The sequence below is a fragment of the Haliotis rubra genome, unplaced genomic scaffold (assembly GCF_003918875.1).
Source record: "Haliotis rubra isolate DU_JTF1 unplaced genomic scaffold, ASM391887v1 Scf222, whole genome shotgun sequence".
In the NCBI taxonomy this organism is placed as follows: domain Eukaryota; kingdom Metazoa; phylum Mollusca; class Gastropoda; order Lepetellida; family Haliotidae; genus Haliotis; species Haliotis rubra.
In genome coordinates this window covers 1198969-1220320 of record NW_025766248.1, presented here as the reverse complement: position 1 = coordinate 1220320, position 21352 = coordinate 1198969, and the positions used below count along the sequence as shown (strand labels likewise).

The 21352-nt window shown below is 40.0% G+C and overlaps 1 protein-coding gene across 1 annotated transcript in view; it reads right to left on the bottom strand.

The window, feature by feature from the left end:
• The window catches only part of LOC124277475 (urokinase-type plasminogen activator-like), a 30671-nt gene extending 9319 nt beyond the window's left edge, over positions 1 to 21352 (bottom strand). The window contains exons 1-4 of the mRNA XM_046713171.1: positions 21214 to 21352; positions 3586 to 3760; positions 3045 to 3117; positions 1028 to 1205 (exon numbers count right to left, since the gene is read on the bottom strand). Coding sequence (XP_046569127.1) covers positions 1028 to 1205; positions 3045 to 3117; positions 3586 to 3760; positions 21214 to 21295 — 508 coding nt within the window. The 5' untranslated portion in view covers positions 21296 to 21352. The remainder of the gene's footprint in view (positions 1 to 1027; positions 1206 to 3044; positions 3118 to 3585; positions 3761 to 21213) is intronic.

The following is a 21352-nucleotide window of genomic DNA, read 5'->3' as shown; positions in this document are numbered from 1 at the left end:
CATGTCCCTTCTTATTCAAGAACCGGCAGTTGAATGTCAAATGTCAATTCGTTGTGCATATTAATTGCATGCGGGAGCACTGTATGTAGGAACAGTTTTTATTTGGTGCTTAACAGCGATGCCACAGATGAGTTGACATAAATCGCTAATTGGTCATCAACTTTCTTTCTTTCGTGATACAGTTGAGGACGTTTCACTTCTCACCTTTCTATACAAGCCTTTCAGTTTGTACACATATTCACGGAACGCGGTTAATAATACGATAATCCTCTATATTTTTTTATTTTATGACATAATCCCTTTTCAACAAAACCTTTTTAGAATCATACTAGATGAAAATGACACCGATTAGTCAACAATAGTCGATAAACAACCAATGTGAATACTTGAGACATCCAGTCTATATTTAAGACCTATTGGTTTGTCAGTATTCCCCTTCAAGGTCCAGTTACACTCTATAAGGATTCATCTTAGCACAATAACAGTTGTATATTCTGGGACAACAATATGTATTAGTGTACCCCGACTAATTAAGATTCAATTCTGATCTCACGAGAAAAAGGAATAGTATCCATTTGGATGGCCAGCTGTTCTATCGGTTTATGAAGTAGAGACAGAGTACAGAGACAAGTTTCGGGCACAGGAGGACAATGGCTGCCAGTGAGAAAGGGTTGACGCCGCTTTTAACGGTGTTTAATTTATAGCACGTGGTGTTAACAAGTTATGGGAGGGGAGTACGGGGTGATACAGGTGCCACACAACCAGAGACACCTGGTGTTCGAACCATGTGCCCTTTACACTACTCAACGATTTCCGACCCCTGGGGCAACTGGAAACCTATTTGGTAACACTGGCACTGATTTACGGAAAACAACCACAAATGACGGGAAAACTCAGCCCTTCCCATCCATCCCCATCAAAATAAGATCGAAAACTATTCTCTAAAGCCCTACAACCACCCAAATGAAACTAAAGTAAATGGGAAAACACAAAATCCAAATCAAAAACCAAATTGCCCCTACCATACCTAGATAAAGACTCGTCTTAAATGCCGTGAACATACAGAAGCCTCTCTTCACAAATGTATCCATGGTGATCGGATCGGCAGTACGCATGGGTATGGCAGAGAAGGGATCCGACTTCTCTTTGAGCTTGACTAAGGCGATGTCGTTTTTGTAAGGGTAGGTGACATCATAATCTGGGTGCTGAAAAAAGAGATTCGCGTTTTATACCTAACCATATAAGCACAACATATTTTCCTCAAAAAGTGTCATCAGTAAGAAAGGGCATGTTTACCCTTCTTTAGAACACCTGGTGTCATCACTGAATTTCAAACCCTTCGCTTAAATTTCACTGTAACCTCACTTTATGTCCAGTGAAATCAGTTTCAGCGAATATCGAGAGTGGTTAATCTGAGGAGTTGATGATTTACATTTTCTCGAAAATTATAGAAATGATAAAATATAGAAGGATGCTTCGGTAAAGGGACATTACTCAGTCTTACGAGACTTTCAAATAGCATATTCATAAGTTGTATGTTGTAAAACATCAAGTAAACATATATCGAAGAAATTCGATGATTATTCTAAGCGTGTCATTGTCGTTGGTAAGTAAACGGTATTCCAGGAAATCCGCGATCGTGGGTTCGAATCCAGGATTCGCTCTTATTATGTTTCTTGATATCATCATCTTCGTACTTTTCACTGAGGTGGTAAACTGTCTGAAACTTGCATGACTTTGGAATTTCGTCCCAGATGGAGAATCATATTTATGTTGTAATTCTTATCACAATTTCTTGCGTTCTTTTCACTTGTGGCAGCGACTGTTTAAAAGATAACATTTTATATGACGAGGCGGTACGTTTTAGGTTCGAGCGGGCGGGGCTGAAATCAAAGCTAAAAAGTTTTTTTTTGGGGGGTGGCAATATAATTAGGAGGGTTGCTCGGGCGATGAGAAACATAAAATATTAAAAAGCTGCCCATACGGAAAAGTAACTGATTATGTAATAATGCTAAAATCCAGCTCATGGACTAGTAAGTAATAGAATGGGAAGAGTAAACAGATTACATAAAACATATGTCAACTAATACAAATTTCAGTATACAAAATACAGTATGTCAGAGAAGTAATGTCACCAGTCGGAAACTCAGGTGGTTCGTAAAGTGTAATGCGCTGAATGTTTGTTGTTGTTGTGTGTTGGGGTTTTTTTGGGGGGGGCCTTTTTTGTGTGTGGTGTTTTTTGGGGTAGGGGGTTGTTTTGTTTTGTTTTGTTTTTTGTCTGCTTGTTTGTCTTTTTATAAATAATAATTGGCGTGAAAGGAAATGTATTGCAAACCCTGGACGAACATTGTCATTTTAAAAAGGAATTCGAATGTTGTTCATGGCAGGGTCTAGTGAGCGAGTTTCGATCTCATGACAAGAGTGAGTAAAAGTACTAGTATGTTTTTACGACGCTTTAAGCAATATTCCAGAAACCTCACGGACAAGAGGAATGGGTTTCGTAAATTGTAATTGTTAGAACCGAACCCGTGACCTCGGCGAGACGAGCAGACGCTGTATCCACCAAGCTACCCAACCGTTCCTCATTACAAAAAAAAGACATGAACCATATAACTATGTAACTACAATTGCAATTGATGTTTCAGTGTTATATCCAAATGTGGAAGCATGAACATCAAGTATTGGCATAGGTTGTGTTTGAAGAGTGAGCGAGTGAATATGGTTTATGCCGCTTCTAGTAATATTCTAGCAATATCACGGCGGGGAACACCAGAAAAGGGCTTCACACATGGTACCTCTGACGAGAATCGAACCCGGGTCTCTGGCCTGACGAGCGAACGCTTTAACCACAAGGCTACCCCGCCGTCCCTGTATTAAAAGAGGTCACACGGGATTGCCATACTTGTCACACTGATTATAGTCAAAGGATGAAACAGTGCAGAACACAGGCAATTGTGCCCTGGTTTGTTTAGTTGAGGTCCCAACACCCGAATGAGGGAAGATCCAATACATGCCAAATGAAAACATATAACAATGCTGCTTACCAAATATATGTTGGAAACACCAACATATTCTTGTACGATTCTAACTCTCAAATACCCTGATGGCAAACCAATGCTGCAATGAAATGAATAATTCATTGTAAGGTGTTCAGAGATTTACTGAAATGTGGGGCAAAAAAAGCAAACAACCGGACCAAAGAATTTAAATCGTTATCAAATGTTTCTTTGCTGAAAGAACAACAGAAAACACAAATAAAAATATCCAAAACACAACAATGTTACGTGTATCTTATACATGAGCGCTTTACAACCATTTGAAGCCAAATATATTGTATATATGAACACTTGAAACTGCGACTGAGTAATTATAAATACGGGAGTCTTTGTTGGTGGCAAAAGCTGGTTTTGAAGAACTGGAAATGAACAAGGACTGGCCAACTTGACGTTTCCAGGGAACGCAATATATGTCTATGTTCATGACATAAAAATATTATGTGCTTTCTTCCAACGTTTAAACAATAAGCATTCACTTGTAGTTCAATAAATGAATTCATCAAAATTAAGAATATTCTTTGTTACTCACCTTGTCATGCAGGAAGCAGTTGTAACAACCCACTGTGGAGAAATCAGTGTTCCGCTACAAAGTACCGGTGGACCGTATGCTGTCGCGAAAGACACCAGCCCATGTGAAGTCTCGACAACACTTCCGCTCGTAATCCTCTTCCGGCTGTGCACTGGGTTTGTTAGACCGCGCCACGCTGAAAACACCAAGCAATCTTAAATGACCTTTAATATTCAGTGTATTGTTTTGCAAAAATGTACCACTCGGGCAAAATATTTTTAAGCATATAGAAGCAATTTCGTTGTTTAATTTATATTATAATAATCTTCTAAGATGTCTCCGTTCATTACACATACTACCTCTGTATGTTACGTTAATCATCTCTTTATATCTCGCATATTCTTCCTGCATATTACACTCATTCTCTCTGTAAATCACACACACGTTTCCCGTATTTCGCACATTGTCTGTTTGTATATCACACATATTCTTCCTGAATATCAAATGTATACTCAGTATACGTTGCACTATTCTCTAAATCACACTAATACTCTCTTTAATCATAAATGTTTCTCAGTATATCACACTTGTTCTCTTTTCAAATCGCCCTTATTTGCTTTAGATACCACAAATATCCTCTCTGTAATTATTCTCGCCGTAGTATTTATATATATTTCTCTGTATATGAGACGTATTCTGCCTGTGAATCAATCGTATTCTCTGTGGTTACCACACTTCGTTCTGTATATTGCACTAATAGCCCGTATATATCACAATCATTCTTTCCGAACATGGAACTATTTATCTGTATATTCCACACTAAATGTATTAGCATATCACAATAACCTTCTCAGTATTAAGTTTATTCTCTGTGTAAATCAACGTAATTCTCTGTTCATGTCACAGTTATTCTCTCTGTATATTCCACACCAAATGTATTAGCATATCACAATAACCTTCTCAGTATTAAGTTTATTCTCTGTGTAAATCAACGTAATTCTCTGTTCATGTCACAGTTATTCTCTCTGTATATTCCACACTAAATGTATTAGCATATCACAATAACCTTCTCAGTATTAAGTTTATTCTCTGTGTAAATCAACGTAATTCTCTGTTCATGTCACAGTTATTCTCTCTGTATATTCCACACCAAATGTATTAGCATATCACACTCACCTTCTCAGTATTAAGTTTATTCTCTGTGTAAATCAACGTAATTCTCTGTTCATGTCACAGTTATTCTCTCTGTATATTCCACACTAAATGTATTAGCATATCACAATAACCTTCTCAGTATTAAGTTTATTCTCTGTGTAAATCAACGTAATTCTCTGTTCATGTCACAGTTATTCTCTCTGTATATTCCACACCAAATGTATTAGCATATCACAATAACCTTCTCAGTATTAAGTTTATTCTCTGTGTAAATCAACGTAATTCTCTGTTCATGTCACAGTTATTCTCTCTGTATATTCCACACTAAATGTATTAGCATATCACAATAACCTTCTCAGTATTAAGTTTATTCTCTGTGTAAATCAACGTAATTCTCTGTTCATGTCACAGTTATTCTCTCTGTATATTCCACACCAAATGTATTAGCATATCACAATAACCTTCTCAGTATTAAGTTTATTCTCTGTGTAAATCAACGTAATTCTCTGTTCATGTCACAGTTATTCTCTCTGTATATTCCACACCAAATGTATTAGCATATCACAATAACCTTCTCAGTATTAAGTTCTTTGTGTAAATCAACGTTATTCTCTGTTCATGTCACAGTTATTCTCTCTGTATATTCCGCTCTAAATGTATTAGCATATCACAATAACCTTCTCAGTATTAAGTTTATTCTCTGTGTAAATCAACGTAATTCTCTGTTCATGTCACAGTTATTCTCTCTGTATATTCCGCTCTAAATGTATTAATGTATCACACTAACCTTCTCAGTATTAAGTATATTCTCTTTGTAAATCAGACTTAATTCTCTGTACATGTCACAGTTATTATCTCTGTATATTACACTCATTCCCTGTATAATTCGTACATGTCATCTTAGTATATAGTATGCAAGTATTTTTCTATATTTCATTCTTATCTCTCATTGCATACACAATGCCATTTAGAAAGTGGCCAAATGTAACAAATGTTATCTTTAAGATAACACTTTCTCGGTAAAATAGACATTCTAGTTATTTTGTTGGGTTGAGTCCCACCGCGGATTTGAATGTAGACCCTCAGAGTCAGTTACCTAATCGCCAGCACACAAAGTCAGCCGTCTGATCCTCACCCCATTCCCACCTAAATTTAAGTTTCAAGCTCAGCTACAGACTTTGGACGTTCCCGATCGCTTTTTAAATCCTTTTTATATACTTCTACCTGGCGATCGTCGTTTATAGTTTGTTCTCAGTTTGAAATCGAAGTTAAAAATGTTCAAATGTCCAAATGTCTTTTATTTCCCTTAGCGTTTTACTATTAGAAAAAATAAAGGACATTGTTTTCGGTTCACAACTCACAGGGAGGTCTCAGTACATTGGAGGAAAACCATCGCAATATTCTTGCTTCCTTTAAACATATGATGGATCGATTTATTAATGAACTCAGGAAAATATGACTGCGTATCATGAGATAATGTACAAGGTCAAATCTGGCAGTTAGTTTCATCACATGAACTGTTTCACTACATATAAAGTTATATTCGAGGAAACTGTGTCTGTCAAGCTTTATGCATTTATGGAACCAAAAATGCTCTATATGGACAATTTAAAGAAGGAATGATAAATGTTTTCAAGTTGGCAATTAGCACCTAATATGCTTCGTTCCTCTAAAACCGAAACAGTAAGATATAAATGAAATTAGCAAAGGGGTGTTAAGCCCTAGTACCAGCTGGATTTGGTACTACACTAAAATTAAATACCAGGCTTGTTGTCGTCGGCGATCTCTAAACAGTCTTCCTTAGGCCTGCAAGAGACTTTTGGTGGTGAGTTCGAATCCCAGCTCATCAGCACCATACCCGTGCTCCTTGGTTTTACTAAAGTGGTAAATATACACATCCAGCATCATTTCAGGTTGTCCTCCTACGTGAACTGTGATGTGCTTGATAAATTTATAAACTGTGAAAAGGGTCATTAAACCCAACTTACTAACTCAACGTCAGCAAGAAAATGACCCTGTGTTAAGGCATGGGTGTGCCAGTAAATGACCCTTTGTCAAGGCGTGGGTGTGCCAGTAAATGACCCTTTTTCGAACACATGGGTTTGCCAGTAAATGGCCCTGTGTTCACACATGGGTTTCCCAGTAAATGACCCTGTGCTGTGTGTGAAGGTAAGATTATTATGTTAAATAACCAGGTTTGTCTATTCCTTTGCCCTGCGCAATTTCTATAACACACCGAATCAGAGGCCATCCAAAACCTCGACGGGGCCAATTATACTTATCCTGGCTGAATAAATCTATTTGCACTGTATGCAGTATAGAAATACACCACAAATAATTGGAATCTATCTACTGATGTACAGCTACAACATTGCACAACTGTTAAGCCGTGTCTTCAAATATAGGATCTTGACACGCATTTTGACGCATTTGTTTTAAATCCGGAGGATAACGCGCGAGAGTTGCCAGGTGATTTACTATTTGTAATCAAATTGATATTCTGTTTCCATGTGTAATTAGAATAGAAGTCAAGTATCTACTGTAACAGCGACGTATTCAACATGACACACATAAAATAAAATTGTGGTAGATATTCTTTGCACAGCACTGCATGCTATGGATTTGTGGTTTAGTTTATGAACTCATGGTTTCCATGTAACAGTGATTTCTTATGATCTACTAAAAAGATTCTTCTTTACCCCCCCCCCCACACACACACACACACACCGCCATTCCCCATAAAAACAAAAGTTAACAAAGTTAATTTAATTAAAAAAACGAAACTCCAAACAAACAAAGTTAACAAACCAACAAACAAAAATATTAAACGGAAAAGATTCTGACTGACATCTTAAAAACCGGGTTATTACACTACAGTATATCTGTCTGGGTGAAAGAAAGTTCGGTTCAACGAAGCCGATGTAACGAAGGCGATCACACTGTGACTTAACATAACATCACTGCCACAGGCTAATTAGCATATCACGTGACCGGACTTTTCTCTTGTTTGTAATCAAACGCGCATATTCATAATAAGAAGAGACTGGACTCACCAAAGCTTTTCGGCGCTCTCTTCATAATGTTTTACATTGTTACATATATATTCTTCCACAACTACGACAGTAAGGTCTATGACAGTACATACTTAGATATCAAACTGGCTGCATCGTTTGCTCTCCAGCAGCTTCGATGACAGCACGTGGAGCCGTACAACCTATGTAAACAAAGGATCGCTACGCAAATCGAAATAGTGTTACATGTTTCAGGGTATCTTCTCAATGAAACTAAACCATTCTATCAAAGATGTTTAATTAGTTGTGTAGACTCGTCAAAAATAAAAGAGTTGAGAAATATGTAAATTAAATTGAAAGGACGGTGCAAGATGTGACGAATCGTCACATTTTTCTGGCCTGTGGCAGAGATATTATGCTGGCTTGCAGCATGGAACTCTGGATAGGAGAGTGGAAGGCGATGCATTTAGCCAGTAGTTTTGCAAATAACTTACTTACAAACAATCACGACACCAACAACTTCTTCAATCCAAAACACTACATATTTAATATATCTAAAAAGATCTCTCAACAATTTACAAAGCGATGCTCATTTCTCCCGTATAAATCAGTCCATAATATTAGAATATGACGAGCTGTTGAAATTAACATCATCCGGATCCTTGTTATATACACATTAACACCCACATATAAATGTCAGCGTCGTTGTGTACCCCAAGATGGTGTGTATGTGACGTCCCTAACAAGACGTTACAAACAGGGTTTGGGTGAATGAGTGGGTCGGTGGTTTACTCCGCTTTGAGCAATTAATCTTTAATCACAGATTCCTGGCTTACCTAAAGGATGCAGCTCTGTACATTCAATTACATGAAATTAGACTACTTTTGGACTCATTTAAACCTTGGTAGCAACAGGCGGGGATGCATTATAAGAAGGTAAAAGCCTATGCTGATATTTATGTAATAATCCTATATACGTAGTATCGAAATCATCTTTTATTTTCCAATTTTCCAGTAAGTTATACAATAAGAAAGATTTCTGTATTACGTATCAATAGCTTTTCCTCAGACAACCGTGTTACCCATTACTGGTTTCTGATTTCAAGAAGTATCCTTTCGACAATGGTAAGTTTTGACTTCACAGTGTGTGTTGGCGTATATCTTTCAACACGAGCGGCTCTACGCTTCGAATGTGGGAACATACATCCTGGACATTTCAGGTATTTCGTTTTTACGCCAACAGGCATAATTAACTTCGTTTCCTGAAAAAGACTACATGCATGTTGCGAAAGAAGTTGGCGAGTGTGGACATACTTCTGGAACATACACTGTGTAGATGATACGAGCTTCCTGTGTTCTTTTGCATGTTTTTTTCTCCTTCGTGTACGTATTGACCATAAAGCTATTGCACATTTTTGGCGAGTTTGTCACGAAGCTTGTACTGAAACAGAGATGGCCTTGACGACAAAATGGATGTGATATATTTAGGTACATATTATTATTTATGGAACTGGTGTCTCTGTTTGCGTCGCAGTTCACTAAACAGATCATGTAACCAAGGTGATTTGAACATGGGATAAGCGTATTCATCAGTTGTCTTCGTGACAAGCAGTTTCATCCCCCGTTTGTAAACTACATACTCTTGTAACCGATACTGAACATCGATGAAAGCTATTTGTGTTCGTCAGTAAACTGCGCGACTAAATTCAGGAACGAGTCTTCAAGAAATATTTACCTTTATAACGTTTATAAGAACATTTGGCGAATGTTATACAATAATTCAACTATATCAAATCTGTGAGTGAGCGAGTTAACATTTTAAGACACATTTGCAGTATTTCTGACATATCGTGACTATATCAAGTTAGATTAATAATAATTAAAGGTGAATTCTAAAACAAACTGTCAACGAATGAAACTAAAACAACTAATATATCACAGATATAAATTTAAAACTAGAAAATAAATCTAAAACATAAATCTAAAGCATTTTCACAATAGATGGTAAGACATAATTAAAATAGGCTGAAGATTGCCAACAACTGAAGATAGAGCACCATGCTAGGGACATTTGCTTCCTGCATGGACCCTAGCTGGATTTACACCATCTCCTCAGCTGTTGGCGATTTATACACATATAGATATACATTTAAAGTACACATATTCTACGATTATAAAAAGGATACTTTATATTTACTTTGAATTTTCGGGGACTTATATTCCCTCTCGGGAGAACAATAATTTTACAGTACGTTAAGTCCAGTAATAAAAAATCTATCAGTTTCTGTAAGACAAAATGCTGACGGCTGAAGATCTTGTATGAGTAATTGTATTTCATTGAAGTTATTCTTCAATCCTCTGCCACTCCACTGAATTATATTTAGTCCTAGGGCTGTTCAAGAAAATATGACTTTCGTTGCACCCCTACTCCAATATAGGTATCTTGACATTTTCATAATATTTGGTGTCAATATTTATATGATTTTAAAACATTAACCAAAAATAAAAGTGTCTGTTCTGTTAAAAAAATCAAGTTTTATAATCGAGGATACGGTTAAAATGACCAGTCGACGAACAAAACATTGTGTGTCATATGTAAATCAATTTGCTAAAAATCGACTCAGAAATTATCGGAAACCTGCAGAACTAACCTGGTAACATGATGATAGCATTTACAGAGATGTTTAAAGTAAAATATCTACAACATATTTTTGTACTTCACAAATTTCTTGTGTTTTTATTGCAATTTGCCCATAATTAGTATTTTTGTTTTATCTGATCAAATATGTGTGTTTGCAAGTTATACCATATGCATATCAACATTTTCCTATGTTCAAGACCTATTATGTTAGATAAGAATATGTTGTCTGCAGCTGATTTTTATTTGTTCATACCCGTGAAGGTCGAGGGTTAGAATATTGCTCATGCTGTTGATCACTGGAATATCTGGCCCAGACTCAATTATTTACAGACCGCCGCCATATAGCTGGAATATTGCTGAGTGCGGCATAAAACTAAACTCACCCACTTACTCTATTTGTGCAACACTGTTAATAGTTGGTTTGTTGCCTTTCTGAGAAAACTAATGGCAGCAACATTTGTGTGCAAAACAGGTTAGTGCAAGATGATTCTCAGTCAAAATCAGATAATAAGTTGTGTTCATCCATATCTGTAGTTGTGTTTGTCCGATTCTGACATTCGTTGATACTGCAGCAACAAACACCGGTGCGTGTGCAACGAATACTGTCGAAATTATGTCATTTGAAGCTAACACACTCAAGCACAGCTGTTGGAGCTGCTGGGGTGGTTATCCAGTCAACTATAATGTCTCCATCAATCCTCCACCCATTCCCATGTGGAGAATGCTTCGAAACAATGCCGCCCAATAACTGCCACGAAATTGAGTAGGATGTGGAAAGTTCCCATGCGCAACACAATTCTCCATAGATCAGCTTCCATTGTCCTGCGGCGATGGTGGCCAAGGCATGTCTCTCCCTGTTTGTACCTCACTGTGAACCATCTGTGATACTAAGCTTTCTTGACGCACTTGTTCATCTGTGCATAAAGGTTAAGGCGGAATTTAGATCTGTTGGTGGAGTATCTATCACAGGAAGGTACCCTACATTTAAGAAACATCGGCGAAGTAAGGCATCTTATATCCGAGGAAGATGCCGCTGCATTAGTTCGAACACTGATATTCTCACGCCTGGACTATTGCAATAGCCTACTGTGCGGTGTGTCTCAAGAATCTGTTTCAAAATTACAAAAAATACAAAATACTGCAGCTCGAATTGTGTGTCTTGCTCCAAAGTTTGCACATATACAGCCACTTCTACGATCCCTACACTGGCTGCCCATCTCAGCTAGAATCGAGTTTAAAGTTCTTGTACTCGCATACCAGTGCCTTAACGCTATCGCGCCATCCTATTTGTGTGAACTTGTAAGCCAGTATAATCCAACCAGAACTCTCAGATCCCAGTCCCAAATTCTGTGCACAGTGCCCAGACACAGACTAAAACGATTTGGATTCAGATCATTTGCCTACCAATCAGCTGTTCTATGGAATTCTCTGCCTGAAGATCACAAAACAGCCCTAAGCCTGCACTCCTTCAAAACTCTCCTCAAAACGTTTTTATTTAAGAAGTACTTTGTCTAGACTCTATTTGTAGCGCCATGAGCATACCAGCTGGCCTGGAGATTGGCGCGTTACAAATTCACTCATTATTATTATTATTACTGTGTGTAGCAAAGGAATGACTTCATGCTCTCATTAGAGCAGTGAAGCCACACCAGACAGAAGTGGCCTAGATGTGTTCCTCTTGTGGGCATGTCAAGTGAGTGAGTGAGTGAGAGTATTTAACGTTACATCGGCAATATCTCAGCCATACCGCGACGAAGTAAGCTGTGACATGAACCATACCATCTATGTATTGTATGCATGTTCTAGTTCTTCTGCAGTTCTGTAAGCTAACAGTTCCACTGCCCCCTGAACTCGTCCAGGTCCAACACGTTTGTTGTCATATGTATACTCTTCAATCAATTGGCCCACAATTGGAGCAGTGTCTGCCTCTCTTTGTGGGAGAGCGCACGTTGATACTCTAGGCTGTATGACAATTCCAGTTGTGCAGTGAGTTGTGTTCTTGCCAGAGGGGAGTCTCATCCTGGAAGTCATAGTTATCCCAAACTAAACATACTGGAACATTTGAAGATATGTTTACCAGCACCACTACAGCCCTTTGATTTTGTGGTTGCATTTCTGCTAGAGCGCTTTCAACTTCTTGGGAGCTTTGATGTTGAAATACAATGCCTGAAGCGGTTTAATGTAGACACTAGTTCCATACTAGCTGTGAGATGATGCACTGAAGCAGCCAATGTTACATGCGTTGGAGTAGGTATTCTACCTTTACGGCTGCAATACACTATGTCTTGTGCAATTGCAAGAATATGCCTCTCTACTGTCTCCGGAACCTTAGACCGATGTTCCAAATTCATTGTTTCGTTTTTATCATCTACGATTCCGACAATATTCCATGCCAAAAGATTGAATAGAATCACAGGAACCACACTGCTTAGTGACTCCTCTGAAATGTCCTGCGGCGATGGTGGCCAAGGCATGTCTCTCACTGTTTGTACCTCACAGTGAACCATCTGTAATACTAAGCTTTCCTGACGCACTTGTTCAGCTTCCTCATCAAGTTGTAGTCCAACATCATCAAAATCTTCCATATCTTGCTCCCGCAAATCTCTGACATTTGAGGCCAACTTCAACATACATGCCTATTGGGACGATATCAGACAAAAAATCATCTCAGATTCACTTCGAAACTTTGGATGCTAGAAAGGAATCGTCTTTCCAAATGTCTTTATGATACGTTTCTTCAGGGTTTTTTACCAGTAATTGGGCTGATTGATGCCTACATCTTGAAAAGAATTCAATAAATCTATTTCCAACATCAGACATCTTCCAAACTTCAAATCCATCAATGATTCTCTTTTGAATTCATTTGAAAGACGTGTGAATGCCTCATCATATGCATTGTCTGTGGATGTGTTTTCTTGGACAAATGTAAGACGTTTACTGTGGGTATACGAATTTCGACATGATCTATGCACAAGTACATCACGGCAATACTATCGGTTCCTCCTCTTTCACCTCCTGACAGCTGCATGTGTACCCTCTCATCATGTTTAATTGTTGCAGCTTACCGTAATGTTTCAACAGCTCAATACGAAGTCATTGAACTGGCAGCTTTTAATTTGCGCCTGTCTCAACGCAGACATTGTCCTTCTGGCAAATGATACACTTCCATATATCTGATTGAGAAACACTGGATCGTGGCAATGGTTTCTTTGTCACATCCGGCACAAAACTTGAGCTACTCTCTGATGTTTCACTTTGTTTCTGTGTCTGCTGTTTGGGCTTTTTTTCAGAGAGTTCAATACTCTTGCCTAAGGTGTATGTAGCATAACAGTTGAGATGCTTCACCAACTCTGTCACAGCCTTGGGTAACTCACTTTCACCATCAATATATTCTTTCAATTTTGTCGACGTTTTGCAGCACGACAGAATGTGTTCCACAATGTTGGTGTTTTCCAATTTTCACGGATTTTTCGGTAACCATGACATAAACATTCGCTCCATTTGCCAGTACTAACTATACTAGGTCGTTTTATCTTAGGCTCCATCATTTAGATCTTGAAGTCACAACCCAACAGTCATGTAATCAACATTCCATCCTATTCAGTTGTGCAATGTTACCTAGCAGACAATGCATTGCGTAATGTCTAAATATAACATAAGTTGCGTTTGCTCACACATTCCATAACTCAATGTTCTTGGACTCTTCACTCAGATTTGCTGTTGTTAGGGGTAGGGATATTGAAATGTTAATTAGTTTCTTTAGGCTTATTGGATCTTGATAATTCTTTTTCTGTGTGATAGAGTTTAAATATACCAACATAAGAATGTGCATGCATCACGGTATAAAAGCAACAGTTGTCATAATACAACAAACAATGCACCTGTGAGCGTTTAAGTTTGAGATAAAAAATATACGATTTGGGACAAAAATGTGCTAATCTATCACATGTGCACTTACAAACATTATTGTAAGTGCATAATTGTTGTTGTGAAATATATACAGTATAACCTAAATGTTATTAAGGAATCATTTGTCATAAATTCATCATTTTATGGCATATTGCATGTTATGTTGAAATTTTGTAATTTTACGAAAACCTTCAACAGTAAACACATTTTTAAACGAACGGACAGATTTATTTTGGGTTAATGTTTTGAATTCATAAATTTATTGTTCAAACCAGAAGGAAACACCAAGAAACCAACTCTAGAATTAAGGCCTATATGGGAAACAGCCCCAGGACTAATTTGCCATTTGATTCGTAGTGGCTCAGTTACCGATCTCTCTCGTGAATGTGAGGAGGAGCTATTCCTCCTCTTGTCCTGTGAGGACAGTGAGACCACCATGTCCAGAGGTCCAAAGAGGTCGGTCCATTAAAGGAACCTCTGAATGTCAAGGGACGGAGGTGTCTGTTTTCTGATTATTTTCTATTTTTTCCTTTCATATTTGATGAACTGACTGAGGCGGGGTGTTTGTTAACTGTTTTTGACTGCATCTCAGGCAGATTCTCAGTGTGAGAAGCAGACATAGTCTGAGTGACTGTTGAAGTAGGTGTCGTAACTGAGCCTGAAGCATTGAGATTTCCAGAACTGACCCACGCCAAGTCTGACAAGGAACAGAGGACGTTTGCCACAGAGAGAGTGACTGCTGCTGAATATGTAATATTTCACGGATTTGGGACTTCGTTTGTAAATAACTTTTTGGCTTCAAGATAGTTTATAGTTTTTTGCACATTTCACTCCCATTATTGCGTCCTCTTTTTGTCATGCGGCGCAGAATTTCGATGAAGCGCCATGTGGGTCATGGCAGTTAGCACATTTAAACAGTCTTTGCTGTTGTGGCTCTTGCCACATCGATGACATATCACAGAGCCACGATCAAATTTGTGAAGGAATATCACGTAATTCAGGTATATAAGAAACGTGAAGATAAATATAACAGCATAATGCTGAATTTTATTGTGAAATTTGTAAGGGTTCGAATCCCGTTTCGACCCAGTTATGTTTCAGGTTTGTTGACCAACTCCATGCTCATGTAGAGACTATTGTCATTCAGGCCTTGCACCTCATGTTTAGTTGACATGCCGACGTTCAACGGGAACACTGTTGACATCACTCGACTGCACATTTGCCTTTGGTAGCTTCTGTAACATGGCCCTGGTCAGTGATGAGAATATTCCAAGTGTACATCTAGACTTCTTTTAAGTCTTAGAGAAACCAACCGCCTGAACCCCCTACTGTACATGGGGTTTGGGGGTATGCCACCCAGAACAGTTTTCAAACTGCATGCTCTTAAATGCTAATTCAAGGATTTAGGGACCATTTGTGTTCGACTCTTTGCTAATTTATACATTTCATTTGTTATAAGTACTATTTACGATAATATTTTGTACTTTAATTCAAGAAAAACATATGGTAACACATGAAGACGAATTCCTGGGTTTGATTCCCCACATGGGTACAATGTGTGAAGCCCATTTCTAGTGTCCCCCGTGGTGACGTTTCTGAAATATTGGTAAAAGCGGCATAAACTAAACTCTCCCACTTTTTAAAAAAAAACTATGCTTGTTATGTGCAAGGCTCTGCTTATCTGCTACAGTGGTACTTTTGAATTTGTATTCAATCCCAACCATATATTCTGTGAGAAAGAGTATGAATCAGTCATTTCATTGTGCAAGACAGTAGGTATCCTTGTCCATTAATCAGTCACGTCGATCGCCAGGTTCGATTCCCCACATTCCGTGAATGCCTTTCCTGGTGCCTTTGTTGATGATGATACTGCAGCTAAAAGCTGCAGAATCATTCTCACCTCTTTCAATTCATTTTATGAAAAGGCAACAACCCCCTCAAACACCCCGCGAGAGACCGGGGCTTGTGTAGTACCATGCGGGATCGAGCTGATACTGCTTAAAACACATCCTCCTGAACGTCTCAAACACGTCGGCCAGCAGGAGCACGTCCATTCTCAAGTACAGGTCGTGGTAGTCACCCAGGTTCCTGCAGCCCAGTTTCTCCCACACGTTCTGGGCGTGGTCGTTATCGTCCTGGGTGATGGTCGAGTCGGTCGGGTTGCTGTAGAATCGGTCGATTGGGGGCAGTCGGGTCTCGTCGAACTTGGCCCATCTGTCCATGTACTCGTACAGGTACACGCCCTTCCTCATCAGCAGGGGCCGAGTCTCGGCGTCGGTGTAACTATTGGTGATGGGGAAGGTATCGTTGGCCTTAACCAAATTATCTCTCATTCAAGTTGTGGAAGAACACGGGGTTCAAATCACCGTCCAGGGGTGCGCCACATATGTGGCATACATAATTGCTGTCAGCTTGACTCATACGCATGGGAGTGATGGTATAGAGCTTTTTCCTGATGGTTTTCTCTTCCTGTTGTAAATATATACGGAATCGTTCAGCCGCGTCGGGAGCATTCGTTTTCCCATCACATCGGACGACCACGAACCCGAACCAACAGGCCTCATGCTCAAGCATTTTACACGTGAAACTTTTATCGGGCGGCCTTGTGGTAGTGTCAACGTGCTTGATGAGGGCTTCGAAGTGGGCATAAATGATTTAAGGTACAGGCATCTGGTTCTTATGGTTGTTGAATTTTAGGGTGTTGTCGCCTTCTTTTGGCATGTCGATTTGTATAGCCGTCTGCCCCACGCCCAGGCAGTCCTCCCAGTGGGATTCCAGCAGGTCGGCCCTGGTGAAGCCGTGCAGGCACCGTTTGCAGAAGTGTTTCTTTTCTCTGTGCGTTGATTGGTCGTACAAAAGCCTGCTGAAGTGTTTTATCCAGGTGTAGTGGTACTTGTCACCTCGCTGGATCATGAATATATTGATCGTCTTGCGGCCCTCCATTGGACTGATCCTGTGCATGATCGTTTTGTTGCCTCCATGCCCGAAGACGTTGATAGCTATGTTGTTCTGTTTTTTGGTTTTGGTGACCTGAGATATGGGGGTGGGTTCATCCCAGTTGAGCCCGTCATCTTCAGGATGGCTGGAAAGTCTGTCTGAATTAACGTTAGCTGGATACAAGCCTGACCTGACTGCTACCGTCATGCAATCGTCTCTTTTTATTTTTAACATTGATCATAGCATGTTTTTTCTTGTAGTAGGGGGGTAAGTCCAGTTACGATCCACCTCTGAACGGCATGTAGTCGGCTATGTCCAGGTAGTCCTTATCGATTTTATCGACTACCCACCCGGAACCCTGTGCGTGTAGCGTTCTGGGTACTGTCGTATTTGCTGAAGCGAGGGGTTGAGTCGTGACTTCTAGTTTACCCCTGAAGTAAGGTTTAACGTGCTCAATGGACCCGTCCACCTGCTGTTTATCGAGCGACATTTTCACCGTGATTTGGAATTTGAGGCTCCCCAGGTCGGTCAGTTCCTCATTGACTTTACCAGCGATCAGGGTTTTGACGTCGTCGATGTCTACATTCATCCGCCAGCCCCTTCAGATAATTATCTAAAGTGTGTTCAGGCCTCACGAACCATAGATCGACTACTCTGCGTTGGTACAGCAGTTCGACTCGTTCTCTCGCAATCAGTCTGAGCTCCGGGACAGTCGGCATTGTTATACTCAGGTGTATACAATCTCTAATTAGATATTCGGCTATGGAGGGAGGCAAAAAAATGAAGTGCACATACATTTTTTTAAATTTTCACAACGAATCTAGTCCCCCCACCCAGCGCTATATCTAGAATAACCATATCAGTTCTGATCTCAGTGTCATTTTCCCGTTTTATTACATCCAGAATATTGCTGATACATGAACATAAATCAACTGATTCAGTCAAGATACATTCTTTGAAGACATCCAGCCTCGTAACAACCGTTATTTGAAGGTTGATATGCCCCAATTAATGTATTTCCTCTTCGAGTTTGTTAACGATAAGAGGTCTGATGTAGTCGATACTGTTTTCACCTGGAAACATCAACCAACTTCTCAAACCAAAATTTTTCGGGGGTGGTATTTGAAGGAATTGTAGTGAATCTTCTTTAAATCGAATAGTAGTCACTATTATACCTAGGTGTACACCAATATTTACCTGGGCCTATGTGAGGGAGGTAACTCTGTCAGCCTTATCTGCAAGGCGAGGCGGCCCTTACACCTCTATACTGAGGAGGCGCCTACAATCGTTTATGTAGTCCTTTTTCTTCCCGTAAATAAGTTGGTGTCTGAGTACGTTTGCCCCGTGGTCTCTACATAAGCAGTAGTGGCATTTCACCCCGATGCTGCACACGGAGCAGGTGTACTTCATGAACCCATTTATGACACTCCTCATGTGGAAACAGCAGTACCCCTCGGTCCTAGATCTCCTACCACAGGTCTCGGTTTTTCCAATAAGCACATACTGACAACGATACGGAGCAGGTCTCATCTTTGGTATACTCATATGGGTACCTAGTTTAATTGTTTTATGATTAACACAGTCGCTGCTAGGCCCAGCACAACCAAAGGCCGGTTCCCGGTCCTTTTGACCTGGGGAGGGCGCGTAGTACTGAGAGAGTGTGGGGTGTTCACCGAGGGGTTTGAGCTGTTTACGGGTTAGCATGTGGTATTTTTTCGCAGCATCATCGACGTCCTTGAACATTCGAAAGGCATGGTTCTCACGCTCAAGATCATCTATAAATGTATTCGAATCTCTGCATACGTTTCTTCGCGTACTCGGCTTGCGCAGCTTGTAGTTTCCCCACGGCTATGTCGTGCCGTTTTCGTGTCGTTTTCGTTCCGCTTCTACCTCGGCCGTGTTCGACTCCCGTAGTTTCGAGAAGAGGTAATTACTCCCGGAAAATGCTAGGGCATTTACTACAGCCCCGCCGACCATCATAGCGATCGTAGCCATCCTATATACACCTTTCAGGTATGATCCCTTGTCTCACAAGGATGTCCTTTGTAGCCATCGCCATACCCTAGGTCTATGATGAGCATGCCCATATCCTGCAGGTCGAAGTCGAGTTTGAGGACCATTTTTCTTAGACGAGCGTATGCTACGGCTAGGTGGCATGGTATGCGTCGTTAACGAACGTTTTCCCCTCAGAAATAATGTATATAATATGCAGATATAATTTTAATTATAAAATAATATGGGGGTTGACCTCTACTTGTTTCTGTGGGGTCGGGGTTGTGGTTGGCTTTTGGGATTTACGATATAGCATGAATAATGAGAGAGTAGTAGCAGGAGCAGTTGCGCCTACAACTATCCACATATAGTTATTCTTGTGGTGCTTGGCTAAGCCACCTTTTCTACCAGCTGCGACTCTTTTATGGTTCTTCTTCTTGGTGACTTGTATCGGTGTAGGTGTTTCCTCCTCCTCTGGGGTCGAATCATTGCCTGATCTATCTTGTATACTATCACTATTATTTTTTACCTCATTAAATCGGCAATGCTCAGCCATGATAATCGCCGCCGTCACTGGGGCTAAAAACATGCCGTATTTGTGGTACAGTACGCATCTGACAGGCGTGTTCAATAAATGGGTCTTTCTCAAGGTCCTCCCAGAGGTTAAGTCAACGCTCCGGGGAATGGGGAGCAGGTACGACACTATACCAGTGTAGATTTGTGTCATAGCCAATCCTATGGTCTCTGTCATCTCGGCCCCGAGTCTAGCCTCATATCTGACGTACAGCTTATTGATTTCTTCGGCTGACATTTTATGAATTTTATCGGGAGTGTGGTCGCCCCCACCCAAGTATTGTTTGGCTTTACCACCGACCACGAGCGCTACCAGTCTCTTGCTTGTCGTCGTTTTGTTCATCCGGAACGAACATTTGTTTGAGCAGTTCGTCACACTCTATCTTATAATATATCAAACGATTTTGAAATTTAATGATGTAATACCCGATACACATGAAACATAGCGAGATAAAAGTTAAGTTACACACTATGAGAATTTCAAAAGTCAACATTGTATATATCCGTAAGAAACTCTTAACAGTGACCAGTTTTATAACAGGTTCCAGACATCCTTTGCGCTGCTGTAGCAAGTATAGAGGGGGCCGAGTTAAGAATGACGTCATAAAACCCGTGAAACCGAGATCATTTTACTAAGTCCCCGGTAGCACAATTGGTTGAGTGGTGCAGCTTATCATGTATAGTTTGCGCGGCTATACATATGAGTTCATATCCCGCTGTTGCCTCAGAGGAGTCCTTACAACTTTCGGTGATATGAGGTGTTTCAGTAAGGCTCAGGATCATATCAGTTGAGTCCCTGAAAAGGGCACTCTCTGAGCGGGGCATTCTCATGGCGAGAGAAAGGCAGCCGACGCAATTCCCATTGGGAGAAGCGCAACTATCATTATCGATTTCACCCTTGGGGAATTGTGGCTGCCGGAGACGTTTTGCTACTTTTTAAAACATTTCTATCTTTCTATCTTTCGGGTAACCGAGTGAACCCCACGACACAATAAGACCACATAGCCAGTAAACTTAGGGTGCAAACGAAAGAAATAGCGGCGTAAAATAATGGTTAACGAAGGCTTCATTTCATAAATAGAGGCTTATGTCAGACTTGAGCCAGACTTGAGCCTCCACAGATAAAGTCAACATTCAGACTTGATCCATAAACCCCAGTCAGTATACTACTTACCATGTTGTTTTAGTGTATTACTGGTCTCATGTTTGTATTACATATTCATGCCTCAACACTGTTAAACAGTTATATAATGCACAATGCAAATTCGCAAACATCCAATACCTTACATAACAGTCTGATAATGACTACCGTCATTCATCTGAATGTGAGGTAAGCCGATATTGGCCGTGCTTCTAGTCACTTGTACGATTCCGATATTACATTTAATCAAATCACTCACTGCAATCATGAACAAACAAGGAATGTACTCACGTTCTGCTGGAATAATAGCGGAGAAGACGCTGACGATGATGATGACTGAGTATAACATGGATGCCGCTGACAAGTATTTCATTGTCGATGAAGTCGTCGAGTTTCTTGTCACTGTTGCTGTTAAGAAGCTGCCTTCCTG